We start from the raw sequence: 17,502 nt of genomic DNA on the forward strand, positions 1-17,502 counted from the left end.
TGTGCCTTAAAAGTCAAAATTGATTGATCCTCCAGTTTTATGCATGAATGCATCCCTCACATGTCGCTGTCTGACAATGGATTCATGTGAATATACAAATGAAAACAGGATAATTTAATTTACGATGATGATCTGGTCTAGGTCCATAATACAGCAGGAAAAGAAGCTAGGATTTAAACAATAGACAAAGTGAAATCAAAACACAGAAAGAAGCTAAGCTCATGAGTCATGAGTGTCATGATAGGTAGTCGTCGATGAGCCAACTAAAAACGACCTTTGGTGGTGCCATCACCACCATTGCAGTCGCAGATAAGGGAAAAGAGCTTGCCGAACAAGTTGTCGAGTGGTTTGAACTCAAAAACGCAGCTGCGTTTGTTGAGGGAAAGAAGGCGTCTCTTGAGGCTCAAGTTGTCGTCTTTGAGAGTCTGGAGGGTAAGAGAAAGCTGTCTGATGACCTCTCTCTTCTCTTCGTCCTTGGCGAGCAGCTGTTTCCTGAGAGCATCAGTCTCTTGGATGAGCTTCTTCAACCTTTCTTGTTCCAGTTTCAAAGTCTTATCATCATCATCGTCTTCTTCTTACTGCTTGTTGTGCTCAAGCTCATCCTGATGGTCAGGAGGGTCTTCAATCTCAGAATCGGCATCTTCAAAGTGAGAGTTGGTGTCAGAAAGGGATTCTTCTTGTTGTTGGTGAAACTTAAAGGAGGAGAAGGAAGAGGAGCGAGAAGCGTTGTCGGAAGAAGAAGAAGAAGAAGAAGAAGAGCGGAGCAAGTGATCGAAACGCTCGGCTAAGGAACGGTGAGCTCGATAAAAGTCTTGGACGAAGGTGATAAGCTCAGGACGTTTCTTGTAGTAAGTCTCAGCACGCTGGGCGAAAGAGTCAGCGTTTCCTTCAATGAGCATCAGCATTGACTTTGTCTTGCCATCCAGCTCTGTCCAAATTTTGTTTCCAAAACCACCAATTCAACAACAGAGAGACAGAGAGAGAGAGAGAGCTGTCCTCTATATCTATAGGAACGGAGTCATCAAAAAAAAACAAAAAAAAAAAAATACCAGAGAGTGTTGATTGAAGCCATAGAGACTGTTTGGAGCTTTTGTGACTCTCCAACCACCACCACTTGCTCGATTTCTCCTCCATTTTTCTTCTTTTTTTTCTTTTCTTTTTGGTGCTGCTGCCTGCTATACAAACAAACAATGGAAAAGCTATAAACTCAACATCATCATCATCATCAAAAGCTTTAGCTACTCAAGGTAGAGAAGAATCATACATACCCCTCTTTCTTCTTCTTCTTCTTTCTTCTTCGATCCCCTAAATTGCCTCAGCGACTTTGAGAGAGAGAGAGAGAGATTGAGAAAAGATATGTCAAATAACAACAAACAAACAAACAAAAGGCAAATTGTGATTTTTGGTTTTCAAATTTTGAATCTCTCTCGAGAGAGAGAGAATCTGAATTTAATTCTTTTTGCCGCATTTTACGGCTATTAATACATATTATCCAATGAGTACTCAACACGTAGGCATCTAATCTCAGTATCCTGCAACTAGGCTATCTTCAGATCAGGCCTCATCAATCAATCAATCAATATAAGCCCAATATTAAAGGCCCACGTAATGTAATCAAGGGCCTGCCTTTTTTTACAAGGTGTTGTCCTCCTTCTCCTCCTGATCGATCAAGTCGAAGAGCTGATCGCCGATGCCGAAGCCGAGCATCCTGGCCATGTGGTAACGGCTCATTTTGTACCCATTGAAGGACAACAACGTCCTCGGACTACCATTTTGATCAAGTTTGCTGATGAGGTTAATAATGCCTACATCCCTCTCTTTTCGTTTTACCTTCTTTGGGAGAACCTTAATTTAATCATCTTGCCAGTTAATTTACTTTCTTTACATCCATGCATGCTGCGCAAGAGAGGCACGGCTAAGCCAATGAGAGCTGTTTGTTTAGTCCTTATGTCACTGAGTTGTGGCTTTTCGTGAACTGCTTGTGCAAATCTGCTGTCTGTTTTGGGATGATTATAACACTTTGATTAGAGCTGCAAAGCCATGTCCGTGAATTGAACATACATACCCTCTTGTTACAATTGCAGCTTATGATACAGATTTCCTTGTTTTTTTTAGCACCATTGATGCAAGCAAACATGGTTATGTTTTTCCCAATAGCTAATAGAGAAACATTATAAAATCCAGTGACGAAATTTCATAGCAAGTTCATACATCAATATAACCAGAGAACAGATCACAGAGCAAATGAAAAAAAGCAAGTATACAACATTGTTTCGACAAATGAGTTCCTGCCGAGAGGGAGAGACCTGCAAGAGTAAGTCTCCCTGAAATCAGACTTCTTCTTGGAGGAAAGCGTAGACTTCCTTGGTAGCATTTATCGGCCGCTTTGAATTTCTTCACAGTAATACCATTGCCATTGACATTCCCATCACCCATCTGTCTCTTTGCAACCTTTGCTCCTGTATCAGCCATCTTTGCGACCTTTGCTCCTGTATCAGCCACCACAGCAGTGCCGTTCTCGCTCTTATTTGAGATTGAAGTCAAGTAAGGACAGATTGAGTAAGAGTTAATAAAAGTACCAGGAAAGGAAGGAAACTAAGTTGAAGGAGAAGGCTTGAAAGTGTAGGCTGAGGAAGTGACATTGGACCTTTCCTCTCATCTCCATCATCCAACCAGCCTTTGAACTCTCTTGTTCCTACAATACTCTTCACCTGCAAAATTCCCACTCCCTTCCATTAAAATAAAAACAAAAAAATCCCAAATTGAAGAAATTTGCAAACTAATTGAAAGAGAGAGAGAGAGAGTAGTTAGTAACCCAAGAGGAGCGACAGTTGTTGTTGACGAATTGGGTTCTAGAACTACTACACTCCTTAGGATCAATTAAACAACAAAGTTTATCACTTCTTTCTCATTGGTTTACATATATCACTCTTCTTCTGTTCCTTGTTGCTTCTTGAGCTGCTCTAAACTGAAGTTTTCTTCTGGCTGCTTCTTCCACAGGTAATTCGCTGCGTCTATCCATCCTCTATGCACCACAAACTTCTTCTCTCTCACAGCCCAACGTGCCTTCTCTGTTCCCATCTCCATGGCCACCACGTGTGTCACTGATGCATCCACTTCCGTTGCGCAGGTTGCTCCCAGATCCTCAGCCATTTTCCACAGAGGGTGATCTTCTGGCTTTGCCTTGGTTGGGAACACCCGACTGAACACTACTTTACATCCTTTAAGTATCTCTTTACGCACTTGTTTCAGCATCAACCTAACATCTTTATTAGATATGTCTTCATCCACATTCTAAAAAAACAAAACACGAATAATAATAATCAAAACCCCCAAACTAGGCAAAAGACAAAGTTTTCTTAAGATTCAGTGTGTATATATTTGGGCATACCTCAAAGAAAAGAGCATGTGCTTGTTTTAGGACTTTCAGGACAGTTGCAAGTGCCCCATCTGGTTCACTCTCATCGCTCTTCAACTCCGATAGAGACTTGTATTTGTGATCAAACTGTCTGCAGCTCGAAGCGAAAAAGTGATACCTCTCTATTACGATCAAATTGTCCTTATGATTTGGCCACGCCTGTGCATCAAACCAACCAAGTATCAGCACAACTCTATAAAATGATTACGTGTTAAAATGAAACCTTGACAAAATACACAACATACTTACATTCTCTGTATCGTCAAGAATCAGAACAGCACTTTCTTGTCCAAGCACCACATCTAGACTCTTTTGATGTCTCACTGTGCCGTCATCCCGAGAAATGATCCGATCACCAAAGTACTCTCCTTTGGGGTCCAGCAGCTTCGCCATCTGTCGCGCATATGGCCTATCTCCCATTGTGTATATGTACATCACAAACATCTCACTGGCTTCTTTTAGAAATGAGTGAACAAATGGCCTCAGCTTGGTCATCATGTGCATAAATTCCATCTTGAAAAGACTACCTCCGGAAACATCTGAGATTTTCAAACAAAATCCAAAAATTCTTAGAAATACAACACATACAACCATCTAGATGGGACAACAAAAGGAAAAATACAACACCGAAGTCTCATGAACAAAGATTACATTAGAAGAAAAGCAAAACAATGTAGCAGAGTATGTCACCTTGAAGAGAATGAGTATGGCTATACAAGTATTCCTCCTCTGGTTTCAGGTCCCTTAATATGGTAGAATTAAGCAGCGTGTGGTCTAGATCGAGAACTAAATACAGCTTCCGCTGGCGTTGCAAGAATCCCATATCTGAATCACGCAACCTGGAGATCTCATCTTGATTGAGCCTCATTTCCTAAGAACACAGCATTCGCAAAGCTCATTAATAAATAAAAAAACTAAAACTTGATTCAAGAGAAGCTGTTCTGTGATATATGTAAGGTAATCGAATTAGATTGGTTTACCTTGTGTATATATCTAAACGAAACACCAGTTTCTTCCAATTTTTTCCCACAGACAAAGCACATGTTTCCAAACGAACCTGGATGATCGCATTCTCCCTTGCTTGAGGATGCTTCTGCAAGCATAAACAGATTCAAAATTTAATATACCAGAACAAATGACATGACAAACAAGGCTGAAGAAAGAGAGAGCTTCACCTTCAATCTCTACTTCCTCAACAGTTTCCAATTCATCATCGAGGAAAGCAGCAAGATCATCACTACTTGAGGAATGCACTGGAGAATCGCTCGCCACACTCATCTGATTAAAAAAACAATCACAACATATGCAAAAATCTGAGAAGATGATTGAGTAAAACCCTAAATCAAACAAAAAAATGTGATTAAGTAAAGATGAAACCTAACTAAAGTTAATAAAGTTTAGGACACAGCATTAACGACACAGCGCCACATATTTAGTTTAGCATTAATAAAGTTTTAACTGAACAGTTGAAACATAGTTTTGAGTTCGAACTTAGAAGAAGATCAGATTCACATTATTACTGTGTAGAAGCTGTGTATATAGAGAAGTAACAGAGGAACCCTAACTAAGAAAAAAACTAAAGATAATACATTATGTTGTTTATATATATTGAGGAAAGTAAATTTTAAGAAATTTTCTTGAGTTTATTTGGCATCATCATCAATTTCCAAGCACCACATCTAGTAAATCTGTATTCTAAATTAAATCCACATTCCTCGTCTATTTATCTACCCCAACAAAACATACAAGAGTTCCTTTGTTTTTATCTACAACACAGTTCAAGCTCGTTCATGTCCTACCCTTTCTACCATGTTAACAAACTATGACTGAGACGGAAAATAGAAAATCAATCTATGGCACTGGGAATTTTTGTTTGCTAGTATGTGGCGGTAGAAAATTTACCTGCGATGCCATGCTCAAATCTGAGCTCTTCTCCACTAGGCTGTCCAGCTTCTCACCACGTTCTAGAAGACTATCAATGGTTTTATGCTGCAATTCAGAACAAAAATTCAGTTTAAGGGGGGACAGAAGCATGCATCATATCTCTAAGACAGTATTATGGTTATGAGGTTTTTGAGAAGAAGCAAAACTCATTGACAGAATAGCATATTTATGCATATCATATTTGGTCAGTCTGTCAGCAATTATACTGGAAAACTTTAGAAGAGAGAGTACACAAGTATATCCGTACAAGGAAAGACAGGAGACAACACCTACAAGGATAATCTTGGTCTCATCCAACTCCCTTTGGATTTTCAACAGCTTATCAGCCTCTGCTGGATCCTGAAGATTGTAATTACAGGGCAATCACAAAACAAAGTTAAGATCAAATCCACTCACAATCAACTTGTTCCTAAAACTATGACCGACTGAGGCTAGTAAAATTAATTCATGGGATAAGTTGTAAACAAGATTCACAGGCAAAAAGTAAAGAGTTGCACAAGAGAGGAACCTGAAATTTGTTTAAAGCTTCGAGTAAATATGGCCAAGTCGTCAGAGTGGGGTCTTCTTTTGCAGACCTCCATGTCTCACCAAAACTCTTGTGGTACTCATCAAGGACCTGAGAAAAATCCGAAATGTCAAGCAAAACCTAGATGCAAGTGGATTAATAAACAACACTGAGTGAGAGAAGCACGTTAAACATAACGAAATTAGTTAGTACCTGGTTGAGAAGAGAAAAGGCACTTGGAACAGGATAATGATCGTCCATGAACCCCACAGCGCAAAGGCCATGAACCCTATTGTAAGCGTGAACCTTGTACTCTATTATATATCACAAAACACAACCCTAATTAGTAATTATCCCCAAAATATATATATATATATATATGGAATCGCGTGAAATTGAAGCCCAGAAGCTAGAATCAGAAGAGGTGCACATCCTAAATCATACAAAACAAAGGAAATCAAAAACGCAATCTTAAGAAATCGAATAAAGCATAGATCCATCCGGGAGAAACAAGATTCATAATAAGAAGGGGGGAGAAAGAAACGAACCTTGGTGCTGGACGGACTGGCGCTGGGAAGGAGGGGTTCGGCTAGCGACAGTGCGACCGACAAAGACGACCAACTCCTTGACGCTAGATCGCTGGAAAAAACCCAAGTGAGAGACGTCAGAAGCGTTGGCGAGGAGGATGACGGGTTCGGAAGATACGACGGGAGCGCACTTGAAAACGAGCAAGGCGGTGAAGAAGGAAGCGAGATTATTGATTGATTGATTGATTGATTAGGAGAAGAAGAGAGGCGTTGTTGGACCTAAAGGATTCTTCCAAGTCGGAGGAGCAAGTGTTGTTGAATAGCAAATTAAGTTCCTTTTTTTTTCTATTCTCTTATACAGTAAAACCTCTATAAATTAATAAGTTCGAGACTATGAAATTTTATTAATTTTTAGAGTTTTTAATTTATCGATAAATTAATAATTATTAATTTATTAATAAATTAATTAAATATTAATTTATGAAAATATTTTTAATTTTCATAATTTTGAAAATTTTATATTACAATAAGATATTTTTGTTATCATTCATATTTTTAAAGAATTTTTTAATTTATAATCTTGACTTTAGAGTTTAGGTAAAAATGATAAATGTTAGAAGTTTAGAGTTTACAAGAAATTGCTACTAGTATCGTATAGGTAATTATGAAATCAAAGAAGATATTGCAGTAATTTTAGAACCAATTACATGTAAAGAAGCAATTATCACATGTAGAACTCTCCACAATTTTTAGATGCGACAATGAAAAAGATTAGAGATGAGCTCCAATAAAAATGCAAATTCAAGAATATACAAACAACAATAGAATCATATTTCACTATATTTTCTTAGATATATATATATATATATATTATTTGATTATTAATTTATGTTATTGATGGGACCATATTTTTATTTAGGATTTCCAAAAAAATTATTATCTTATTAATTTATCGAAATATGCTATTTTTTACACTGGCCTAACTCAGGAACAGAATAATTTATTAATTTATAGTGAATATTAATTTAAAGAGTATTAATTTATAGAGGTTCTACTGTAATATTTTTTCTTACTTTCTTTATATTATATTATTCGCTATCCAATAATTTACTTCTTTTTTTTTGTTTGTCCAATTTACTTACCTTAATAATCATAATCTTAATCTACATACATTGAATTGAACTAACAAACTTTAAAAAATTAGATGTCATAATTACGGTTCGATCACGGTAATATTAATATTACGGAATTAACCCGAAATTAACTCTGTTTTCCTGACCAAAAATATTTAATTCGATTTTTAATAGTAATTTTTATGATAAGTTTGGTAATCCCCAGATCAGGGCCTCATCAATCAATCAATATAAGCCCAATATTAAAGGCCCACGTAATGTAATCAAGGAGGGCCTTTTTTTTACAAGTTGTTGTCCTCCTGATCCTGATCGATCAAGTCGAAGAGCTGATCGCCGATGCCGAAGCCGAGCATCCTGGCCATGTCGGTGGTCTTCAACCTGGGCTTGGGGACGCCGTGCCGTTTAAGCCAGGGATAAACCACAAACACTTTGTTCATGACGAAAAGCTCCAACGCCTCGGGATTGAAAACGACCCCCATTCTCAAGCTCATCTGGTGCGGGACTAGCATAGCCGCGTATCGAGCGAGTTCCCCAGCTCGCCAGTCCAGCAGAACGGGAAGCCAAGGGTACATGGCGTCCAGCCTCACGAACCACAGTCTTATCTCCGGGTACTCTGACAGCTCACGCGGATCCCTCGGGTCTTCTCTTTTGTACTTTATGCTGAATCCAATACTTCGTTCCATATACCTTTTTGGTTCAGCTACATGTATACACATGAATCAATCATTCATGAGAGAGGGCATGAATACTAATAATATATATATTAATTAGAGGCAGTGTTAATTATGTTACCTGAGGAAGGTGAGGTTATGCCGGTAGCTGTCTGAAACGGGGATAGGTCAAGCCGCCCGATCGAGTCGTTGTCGATCACAACCTCGTACCGGCCTGTCGTGGGAGGCATCGGAGGTTCCACTTTATCCAAAGTATCTGCTCCCTTTTCACAAAATTAAATAAATTATTGAATACTCCATATATACTATAGTAGCCTTTTATGTTTTTATATCTCTAAAACGTGTGGGGGTAGTAATTAAGCACAAAATTAAAGGAAGAACAAGAGAGAGAGAGAGAGAGAGTAGGCACCGTCGTCATTATTGAAGGCAGAGATATCGAAGTTGCCAGAAGGATTGAAGGCGACGGAGACTGCTACGTCTTGCGCTATCCTCCTCTTCTTCACGCACGAGTCGACGAACAGGGATGAGGAGGAGAAGTGTCTCGGCGGCGGCGATGGCAAAAGCCACGGGAGAAGAAGAGCCGCCTTTGTCGTTGCCATTGAGCTAGACAGAGAGTTCGAGGTTTACCATTTACCAACCAACCTAAACCAAGTATCTCTCTCTCTTCCTATCCTCTTTTTTTTTCATCTCTTTTGGCCTTTTCTGCAGTTTCTTCTTTCCATTTTATCCATTTTCCTCGGCACAAGTATGTCTGTATACTCTCTTTTTATTTTATTTTTTAAAAGCAGTGTAGAACCACCAGACATAATTGGATATATTTTTTAGATATATATTGTAGGCAAGGCAGTGATCAATCGAATTTGCGGGCTGCATGCAACAACAGATAAATCCACTTTTACATATTACCAATACCACCTAATCACCTATGATGAATGCTAAATGCACTCTTGCATCTTTTTTTCGCTCGACAACTAGTAGTAAACACAAGCCAGAAGTTGCTCTAAACAAGAAAGAATAATCCAATCCTCAAGTCTCTCCCTCCCTCCCTCCTTTGCTTTCAAGTCTCTTTTTTTCTTTAATAATCTTTCCTCATCTTCTAACTGTCCAGAATCATTTCAAGAGTTGTTGTATCCTCGATCCAAATTTGGAAGAAAAAAAAAACTCTACATAAAAGAGTAATTAGGATTGAGAGACCCACTTGACTTCCTAATAATTTAATTAACAACTTCAGTTCTTCAGCCCATATGGCCGGAAATTGGATTTTTACAGCCCAATATTGTTTACATAAATATTTTAATACGTCTTTTAGATTCATTGACCAAATATGTAGTTAGTCACTTAAGGGGTGATGTATGATTTTGATGGATTTGGAAATCCAAACAAAAATCATGTGTTATTCAATCATTGATTTTAAAATACTTATCAAAATCATGTGTTATTGGTTCCATGATTTACAAATACTTTTTAAAATCCTCTGTTATTCATTTAATGATTTGTTTTTGGATTTCAAATCCACATTATGTTTTATATGGATTTTAATGGATTTGATAGTGTAAAATAGAATGATTGAAATCCAAGTATAAAACATGTTATTTCAAAATCCATCTGTTTTGATTTCTAAAATTTACAATTCCATATGGATTTAGAAATCATCTCTCCAATTACATCCCCTAAGTCCAAATTTATCCATGAAAGGAAGAGATATCATCTTAATTTTTTTTTTTTTTTAAAAATCAATATATAAAGTAAAACGTTAAAAATACACCTTTTGGACTCTTCAAAGCGGCGAAAGTGCGGTGATCACGGCAACAAAAAAAGTACTAGTGTTTAAAAAGCTTGGCTTGCTTACACACTTAACTATTTTCTTGCTTTGACAAAATCATTTATTGTTTTGTTTTTTACATTGCGTAAATAGGGGGAAATCGGGAAAGAAAGAAAGCTTCCATTAAACCAAATTTTCCTTTTCTTTACTAAATTTGTAAATCTTATCTTAAAATGTCTTACTTATGAATCTTTCTATTACATTATATATTGAGCAAGAGATTATCTTAATTATAGTCAGTTAACATTATTTCCAATGAATGTTTCAACAATTCCAGATAAGATAATACGCCAAAGAAACATACACATAATTAGTCATCACTTTGTTCTTTTATACTATTCGTTAATCAATTTCTTTTAATGTAAAAGCATACTTTTGCTTTTGTTTCAATGATTCATTCATGTCGCATAGAATAAATATATTAACTTTTCTACAATTTTAATTCAAAAGTTTTTCTTTTTACAGTAATTTTAATGTAAGATATAATCGGTAAAATACACTCACTGGCCACTACAAAATTAATAAATTATGTATGCCCCCAAAATTAGTGAAAAACAAAATTAAATTAAAGAAAGAAGAATTAAAAAAAAAAAAGAGACAACAAGGAAGCGATTGGATAACACAGAGACACATACACTCCCCCCTCCCCGTACCGTCGTCAATGACCAAACCCTAGAAATCTATTTCCTCTGACCGCTTCTGTTGTTGTGAGAAGGGCGCATTTGCTTTCGAGTGTCGTCGATGCCCCCGAATCTGGGACCTGGGTACTGCTCCCTGAGTCTTTTTGCTTCTCAATCTTGCCCCCTGCAGTATCCATTTGTTGTGAGTGAGTGAATCCATGTTTTTTTCTTAGTCTCTTCCTTCTATAGGTATAGCCGTCTCTGGGGATACCCCTTAGGTTTGTTTTCCGGATCTCTATCTTATCAGATCTTTTGTCTTGTTAGAAGCTTGTGCCTCTCTCTCTCTCTCTCTCTCTCTCTCTCTACTGTTGATCTGAATCGTGTTTCTTTTTTCCTTTGTTATTTAAATTCGTTGAGATTAGGGTGTGGAACAGATCTTTCGAAACATCTCCTTCATTCTGGAATGTGGGTTTTATCATTAGGGTTCTTGAAAAGTCGGCAACTTTGGATTAACATATAGAGAGAGAGACTGCTTTAAAATAAACGAGTTTGTTTAATAGTTAGAGAATTCAGAGAAGCCATGTCGTTCAAGAGTCTAATTCAGGACATGAGAGGAGAGTTTGGTAGTATATCTAGAAAAGGATTCGATGTCAGATTCGGGTATGGGAGATCCAGGTCTCAACGTGTTGTTCAGGATACTTCTGTTCCTGTTGTTGATGCTTTCAAGCAGAGCTGCTGGGCTAGTATGCCTCCGGAGCTTCTCAGGGACGTTCTCATGAGGATTGAGCAATCCGAAGATACTTGGCCTTCTAGGAAGAATGTTGTTTCTTGCGCTGGTGTCTGCAGGAACTGGCGAGAAATCGTCAAGGAGATCGTCAAAGTTCCTGAGCTTTCTAGCAAATTGACTTTTCCTATCTCCCTCAAACAGGTTTGAGTATCCCCTTCACGTTCTATGTTTACGTTATCCCTCGCTTGTGTACTTCTTCTTCAGGCTAATCTTTTCTTGGTTTTCTTTTAGCCTGGTCCAAGGGGCTCACTTGTTCAATGCTATATTATGAGAAACCGCAGCAATCAAACTTACTATCTATACCTCGGGTTAAACCAAGGTGAAAGAAATCAGATGCTGTTTCTTTTCTCTTTGCATACCTAACGTGTTTGTGAATAACACTGAAGAGATTTCCTTTTTTTTCTTTTTCTTGTTCAGCAGCAGCTTCAAATGATGATGGTAAGTTCCTTCTTGCTGCAAAGAGGTTTCGGAGGCCAACTTGCACTGACTACATCATCTCCTTAAACTGCGATGATGTCTCGAGAGGAAGCACTACCTATATTGGAAAGCTAAGGTACTTGAGCTATAGATTGAGTCCATGGTTTAAATACCTCATTTTTCATATATTGGCCATAACCTTTCTCATATCTAAATTTCTTTCAGATCTAACTTTCTGGGAACCAAGTTCACTGTCTATGATGCTCAGCCGACGAATCCTGGAGCTCAAGTTACCAGAACCCGTTCAAGCAGGCTTCTCAGTTTGAAACAAGTGAGCCCGAGAATTCCATCTGGCAACTATCCTGTAGCACATATCTCATATGAGCTTAACGTCTTGGGTTCCAGGTTGATATATCTCCTTGCTTACAGATACATTGTGAGAGAAAAAAAGATCGTTGCTTTTATGGTTTTTGCTAATTTTAAAACTTGTCGTATCAAACCACAGAGGACCGAGGAGGATGCAGTGTGTCATGGATGCCATCCCTGCATCAGCGGTAGAACCTGGAGGAACAGCTCCAACTCAGACGGAACTTCTCCACAGCAATCTTGATAGTTTCCCCTCATTCTCCTTCTTCAGGTCGAAATCAATTCGTGCAGAGAGTCTCCCTTCTGGTCCATCGTCTGCTGCTCAGAAGGAAGGACTGCTTGCCCTGAAGAACAAAGCGCCCAGATGGCATGAACAGCTCCAGTGCTGGTGCCTCAACTTCAATGGGAGAGTCACTGTTGCTTCCGTCAAAAACTTCCAGCTCGTAGCTGCTCCTGAGAACGGACCTGCAGGACCTGAGCATGAAAACGTGATTCTCCAGTTTGGGAAAGTCGGCAAAGATGTGTTCACAATGGACTATCAGTACCCTATCTCTGCCTTCCAGGCCTTCACCATTTGCCTTAGCAGTTTCGACACCAAGATAGCATGTGAATGATTCCAACAACCCGGGTGACTCCGGGTGTATTTAGTTGTATCATGTTGAAAGAGAAGACTGGTGTGACCTCGTCTTAGAAAGTGTGTGTACATATTTTAAAAAGTCTTGGCAAGTCCATACAAAGAGAGAGAGACAAAGATCGAAGACAGTAGATTGTGTTTGTTGTTGTTCCTGTTGTGTTGTTAGCAATTGTAGTTCCAGACTATGATTTCATTTCTCTGATAATTAAATTGATCGTTTCTTTTGGAGAGTACATATATTCCAGGCAAAGCAGAAAATCAGGTATTTGAAGTATCTGAATCGTATATGAGAGTAACTAGGAACAAGCATATGCAAATATCGTTTACAGATTGCTTCAATATTATTATAAAAAGAGCCAGATGCGATCAATAATAGGGAGGAAGAAGTGACGGTCCTTGTGGCGGTGGGCCTCCAAAGCAATCTCGTAGCAGCCAGCAGCAGCACAGACAAGATAGACTGCAAGATTCCACAGTCAGAGTAACATCTTTACTTTCTGCAGATACAGAACAAAACAATGAAGCAGAAAAATGTCTTTTACCAGGAACATATCATGTCTGAAAACCCAGAAAAGAAACCGCCAATGGGTGGCATGAACCCAGGCCCTCCGGGTGGCAAGAACCCTGGTCCTCCAGGTGGCAAGAAGCCTGGTCCACCGGGTCCACCAGGTCCTCCGGGTCCTCCAGGTCCTCCGGGTCCTCCAGGTCCTCCAGGTCCCATGGCAGATCTCTCAGCAGCTCAACAGTGTGGTCAAGATGATGTATCTAGGGGATTCAGCACTCTGTGGGAGGGAAGACATGAGAATAAACAGAGGAGGTTTGTTATATAGCAGTTGGTAAGGGCCTAATCTTCAAAGAGTTGACGAAGAAAGAGAGATGCAACATTGCTTCAAGCTGCAACTACTCTTCCTCTCATCTCCACCATTCTTCACCAAATGTTCAAATCCGAAAATGTAACAGGAAAAAAACTAACCCTCATAACCAATTTTGCTAAAGTATAAACAATTTTTTTGCATCTTCTGCTGCTTGTATATAATACAAGTGTGAACGTTGTTGTTGCCTTGGGGCAAAATTAGGAAACTCAAGTGGATTCAAAAAAAAAGGGTACAAATCATTATGTCGTTTGTTTGAAACATACATACGTGTTTTGAGATTGGGGTCAAATATACAGTGGTAGGTAGGTGGTAAACTCCTAAAGCTTAGAATACAAAAAGATGATCTGATCATATAGACTCACTGTGGTAATGATTGGATTAATACAAAAGAGAGACTCTTGGTATTGACTAGCAAAGTAATGAATCATATTGGATCAGCGGCCTTGGCGAAACGTCCCCTGATTCTTGTCCTGCTTTCTGCACGAACCTTGCGTGATTCATACCTGATGTGTTTCTCGTACCTGTTTGGTGCATAAGACATGACATGAATTAATAATCCCAACCTATTTCTGTTTTAGGTATGAGTGAGATTTTTGTTAATGTTAACCTTCGAGATTTCTTCTTTTCTTTGTAGCGGGAGAGAGCAGAGTTCCTCTCAAGACTGTTGATCTCCCTCGTAGCCGTAGTGGAGCAGAGTGGCACCATCACGTGATCTTCCTCACATCGGTTAAAGCTGTCAGCAACCGGAACCATAACGGGAGAGTCTCGGTCTACATTCTCAGGTTTATCAACTGACCCTGACAAGTTTCTTAGCAGAGAGCAATATGGAAAGTCCTCATCTTGCTGATCGAACCATTTCATTCCACTCTCCTTTGACAAGACATTTCAAGATCAATTGACAACAAACAACAATAGCCACACGAAGAAGAAGAAGAAGATAGTCTTACCAGCTCGCATGTAGGAAACAAATCCGGCGCCAGGAACTGGAATCCGGCATCGATCTCAGCATCTGATGCTGCTTCGAATTTCAGACAACTTGGCTCGGATCTGGCCAGTCCACGGAGCTGTCTGATCATCTCATCTTTGTATTTCCCGCAGGTGGCGTGACGATTCTGAGGAATTTTCAAAAATATTAAAAAAAAAAAAACAGAGCAGGCTTGAATATAAAAAAAAAGTAAGAAGACAGAGAGAGAGAGACCTTAGGCAGAGGAGGAACATCCGTGGCACGGAAGTTATGAGTATCCGAGCCGCCTGAGACAAGCAAGTCGTTGAGGCTAAGGATCTCCGGGGGTGTCTGATCCCAAAGCAATCCGGAATCGGGAGAGAGGTCATCGAGTCCTACGATTGACAACAACTCCGGGACGGAGGGACAGCCGGTAAAGCCTTCGAAAGGTCTCCGGCTGTGGAGGGAGGTGGAAGAGGCAGTGTGGTGCTGCCAATCGCAGTTTTGGCAAAGCACAGACCGTTCGGTCTCGCAGAAAAGGGAAGATGGAGAGTCGTGGCAGGAGTCGCAGAGAAGTGACCTGAAGTGTTTGCCGAAGAGTTGGTTGGCGACGTGGACTTGCTTGTCGCAGGCGAGACAGAGCTTGGCGGAGTCAGCTTTGCAGTAGACAAGGGCCACGGAGGAGTCGCAATAGTCGCATATCCGGCGGTGACGCTGATGACCTTCTTCTTCTTCTTTTTCCATCATGGGGATGAGGTACGCCGACAGTTTTGGTAAGAAGATGGAACACAAAGGAAGGAAGAAGAGTCTTAGAGGATATTTTTAATTTCTTGGGAAGGGGTGGGACTAAACCAAAACCAATATTGGTGGTGGTGGTGGTGGTGGCTTAATGTTACGTTTATGTACTTCTTATGTAAAAGCCATGTGTTGTTGTTATGATGAGTTGTATTCTAGTAGTAATAGTGACGTTAAAGTGACGCCATTCCTTTTTTTTTGTTACAAAGACAAAAGTCAAAATATCTTCTTAATTAATTTCTTGGGGAAGAAGCTATAATTTCCTCGCTCCTTCACCCTTCCCGTGCCTCTCATTAAGTGGAGTAGTGGACAATGTAGATTAATTAATGGACTCACCGTTCCTTCGTTCGTTGTGGAATTAATCGTCCACATATAGGGTATATATGTATAACTATAACCAACTGATCCGGATCGTAAAAAAAAAAAAACCAACTGATCCATTTATTTTCAATTTGGTTCACTGTAAAGTAATATAATTACGGGTTATCATCAGTAGGATACGATTCAAATCTTGATGCACGTAATAGGGCGACACGCCTTCTACACACTGCGGGATAGCCAAGACAAGACAAGCCAAGAAATTAAATCAATCAATTTTTCTTGACAGGATTTATTTATCAGACTAGAGTAATCTAGAATTCTTTATTATAATAAAACATGTTGGCTACTATATATACAGTACTCCGTGAGACTTTTACAAATTAAGAGATTGAGTACTAATCGAAGTTGGTCACTGAATTTTCAAAATCTAATAATAATAATACTAGTCCAGAAAAATAGACGTGGCTAATTAGGGACGTTAGAAAAGGAAAGTTTTGTTGTTTGCTCTTTGCTGCAGTGTGTATGCCTATTTATAAAAAAGAAACAGACAAACAAAAATAATAAACTAAAAGGAAAGACTTTGTCACGTTACCGACATAGCTAGAATGCTCGAAAGTGAATTCCTTTCCTTTTTTTTTTTTTTTGTTAATGTTATTGGTTTGCCACTAGACAATTAATTTTAAGATCTCCAATCCAAAATTGCTCATCTCCACTAAAACCTCATCATCGTTCCTCAATAACTATTACCCCATGAAGGTAGTTGTCAATCATTCACATTTATCTCCAAGAGTACTCAAAACTTTTTAAACCATGATTGACTGATGAGGACAAGATGGGACCAACAAAAAAACAAAAGGACGAGAGATGAGTAATACTATTAGAGATATTTGAACAACTATGGCTCGTGAACAATAAATAACTCATATCACACGATAGTCTAGCTAGTATTGTTTCTGCGTCCTTTGTTCCTTGGCTATAAAAACTAATCTTCTTAAAACCGAGTTTGTTAACCATTGGATTACTGAATCTAACATAGTTAACGGTGTATCAGGGTTTATTATATACTCATCAGTCAAACCAAAATTACAAAACAACTAACATATGTTAGTATATATATATACCCTAAACGTATCAAAAACAAAATATTAGTTCACTTAAACATGACCCCTGAAAGTTTTGTGATCTAATTAACTATAAGACTCGAATTCATATCTATATATAACAATAAAACACAAATAGAAACTAAACTGAAACCCAATGTTGTACCATTCCATTTTGTTGAGTTTCGATATTCGCATGGGCTTCGTTCCCTTTTTTTTCCTTCAAAAAATGTTCCATTTTTTCTAAGTAATCATTGAGATTCTTGATATTTTCTTGGATACGAATCTTGAGCCTATAAGGGGGACACATATATAGGAGGATGCTTTCATCACGCGCCAGTCAAAGAATCTTGAATCTCATAACAATGACAACAAAGTGAATGTGGTTCTTAGTTCTTACACGTCTATACAACTTCCAATTAGATTCTTCTAATACCCACGATCCCAAGAAGTTGGAGGTCAAGAAAAGTTGTTCCACACATCTTTGAAAAGAGATTCTACCTTTATTATCTCTCCCTTTGGACCTTTTGAACTCAATAGAACCATATTTTCATTAAACAAAACTTAAAAGGTCTATATACTATAACTATAGAGGCATTTACACGTACGCTTTTGATTGGAGAATTT

At 38.7% G+C, this 17,502-nt stretch overlaps 6 protein-coding genes and 1 long non-coding RNA gene across 12 annotated transcripts; 2 read left to right on the forward strand and 5 right to left on the reverse strand.

Moving 5' to 3' along the window:
* Positions 1 to 93: 93 nt before the first annotated feature.
* On the reverse strand, positions 94 to 1,450 carry LOC104784503 (protein NETWORKED 3C-like). Of its 2 annotated transcripts, none has more exons than XM_087512871.1 (3): positions 1,269 to 1,450; positions 1,050 to 1,172; positions 94 to 928 (listed from the first exon to the last, which is right to left on the reverse strand). In XM_087512871.1, exons 2-3 carry the CDS (start codon positions 1,132 to 1,134, stop codon positions 576 to 578), a joined length of 438 nt encoding a protein of 145 aa, XP_087368997.1. In that variant the 5' UTR covers positions 1,135 to 1,172; positions 1,269 to 1,450; the 3' UTR covers positions 94 to 575. The 2 variants fall into 2 exon arrangements, with proteins under 2 accessions (XP_087368997.1, XP_087368998.1); XM_087512872.1 differs by having other exon boundaries at positions 1,050 to 1,175.
* A 221-nt stretch (positions 1,451 to 1,671) lies between these two features.
* On the forward strand, positions 1,672 to 2,114 carry LOC147943110 (uncharacterized). The gene is made up of 2 exons (XR_015598163.1): positions 1,672 to 1,794; positions 1,906 to 2,114. It is a non-coding gene; the product is annotated as an uncharacterized LOC147943110 (long non-coding RNA).
* Positions 2,115 to 2,124: 10 nt separating this feature from the next.
* LOC104784505 (RNA polymerase II C-terminal domain phosphatase-like 4) lies at positions 2,125 to 5,352 on the reverse strand. Its single transcript, XM_019245588.2, has 9 exons — positions 5,321 to 5,352; positions 4,594 to 4,696; positions 4,399 to 4,511; positions 4,109 to 4,289; positions 3,668 to 3,957; positions 3,392 to 3,577; positions 2,816 to 3,294; positions 2,580 to 2,711; positions 2,125 to 2,489 (listed from the first exon to the last, which is right to left on the reverse strand). Exons 1-7 carry the CDS (start codon positions 5,330 to 5,332, stop codon positions 2,926 to 2,928), a joined length of 1,254 nt encoding a protein of 417 aa, XP_019101133.1. The 5' UTR covers positions 5,333 to 5,352; the 3' UTR covers positions 2,125 to 2,489; positions 2,580 to 2,711; positions 2,816 to 2,925.
* On the reverse strand, positions 5,321 to 6,731 carry LOC147943111 (VAMP-like protein YKT61). Of its 2 annotated transcripts, none has more exons than XM_087512857.1 (5): positions 6,416 to 6,731; positions 6,081 to 6,181; positions 5,871 to 5,978; positions 5,632 to 5,701; positions 5,321 to 5,407 (listed from the first exon to the last, which is right to left on the reverse strand). In XM_087512857.1, exons 2-5 carry the CDS (start codon positions 6,126 to 6,128, stop codon positions 5,403 to 5,405), a joined length of 231 nt encoding a protein of 76 aa, XP_087368983.1. In that variant the 5' UTR covers positions 6,129 to 6,181; positions 6,416 to 6,731; the 3' UTR covers positions 5,321 to 5,402. The 2 variants fall into 2 exon arrangements, with proteins under 2 accessions (XP_087368983.1, XP_087368982.1); XM_087512856.1 differs by having other exon boundaries at positions 5,610 to 5,701.
* Positions 6,732 to 7,663: 932 nt separating this feature from the next.
* LOC104784504 (protein CHLORORESPIRATORY REDUCTION 6, chloroplastic-like) lies at positions 7,664 to 9,371 on the reverse strand. Of its 2 annotated transcripts, none has more exons than XM_010509531.3 (3): positions 8,608 to 9,371; positions 8,320 to 8,454; positions 7,664 to 8,227 (listed from the first exon to the last, which is right to left on the reverse strand). In XM_010509531.3, the coding sequence occupies exons 1-3, from the start codon at positions 8,795 to 8,797 to the stop codon at positions 7,809 to 7,811; spliced, it is 744 nt and encodes a 247-aa protein (XP_010507833.1). In that variant the 5' UTR covers positions 8,798 to 9,371; the 3' UTR covers positions 7,664 to 7,808. The 2 variants fall into 2 exon arrangements, with proteins under 2 accessions (XP_010507833.1, XP_087368985.1); XM_087512859.1 differs by having other exon boundaries at positions 8,320 to 8,461; positions 8,608 to 8,951.
* A 540-nt stretch (positions 9,372 to 9,911) lies between these two features.
* LOC104784506 (tubby-like F-box protein 3) lies at positions 9,912 to 13,077 on the forward strand. 2 transcript variants are annotated; one of them, XM_010509534.3, is made up of 5 exons: positions 9,912 to 11,568; positions 11,659 to 11,746; positions 11,848 to 11,980; positions 12,070 to 12,249; positions 12,350 to 13,077. In XM_010509534.3, the coding sequence occupies exons 1-5, from the start codon at positions 11,221 to 11,223 to the stop codon at positions 12,822 to 12,824; spliced, it is 1,224 nt and encodes a 407-aa protein (XP_010507836.1). In that variant the 5' UTR covers positions 9,912 to 11,220; the 3' UTR covers positions 12,825 to 13,077. The 2 variants fall into 2 exon arrangements, with proteins under 2 accessions (XP_010507836.1, XP_010507835.1); XM_010509533.2 differs by having other exon boundaries at positions 10,530 to 11,568; positions 11,845 to 11,980.
* An 836-nt stretch (positions 13,078 to 13,913) lies between these two features.
* On the reverse strand, positions 13,914 to 15,806 carry LOC104784507 (zinc finger protein CONSTANS-LIKE 13). 2 transcript variants are annotated; one of them, XM_087512873.1, is made up of 4 exons: positions 14,915 to 15,806; positions 14,664 to 14,828; positions 14,324 to 14,583; positions 13,914 to 14,237 (listed from the first exon to the last, which is right to left on the reverse strand). In XM_087512873.1, exons 1-4 carry the CDS (start codon positions 15,404 to 15,406, stop codon positions 14,141 to 14,143), a joined length of 1,014 nt encoding a protein of 337 aa, XP_087368999.1. In that variant the 5' UTR covers positions 15,407 to 15,806; the 3' UTR covers positions 13,914 to 14,140. The 2 variants fall into 2 exon arrangements, with proteins under 2 accessions (XP_087368999.1, XP_010507837.1); XM_010509535.3 differs by having other exon boundaries at positions 14,324 to 14,586; positions 14,915 to 15,640.
* Positions 15,807 to 17,502: the final 1,696 nt, after the last annotated feature.

The sequence above is a fragment of the Camelina sativa genome, chromosome 5, assembly GCF_030686135.1.
Source record: "Camelina sativa cultivar CO46 ecotype springtype chromosome 5, ASM3068613v1".
Lineage (NCBI taxonomy): Eukaryota > Viridiplantae > Streptophyta > Magnoliopsida > Brassicales > Brassicaceae > Camelina > Camelina sativa.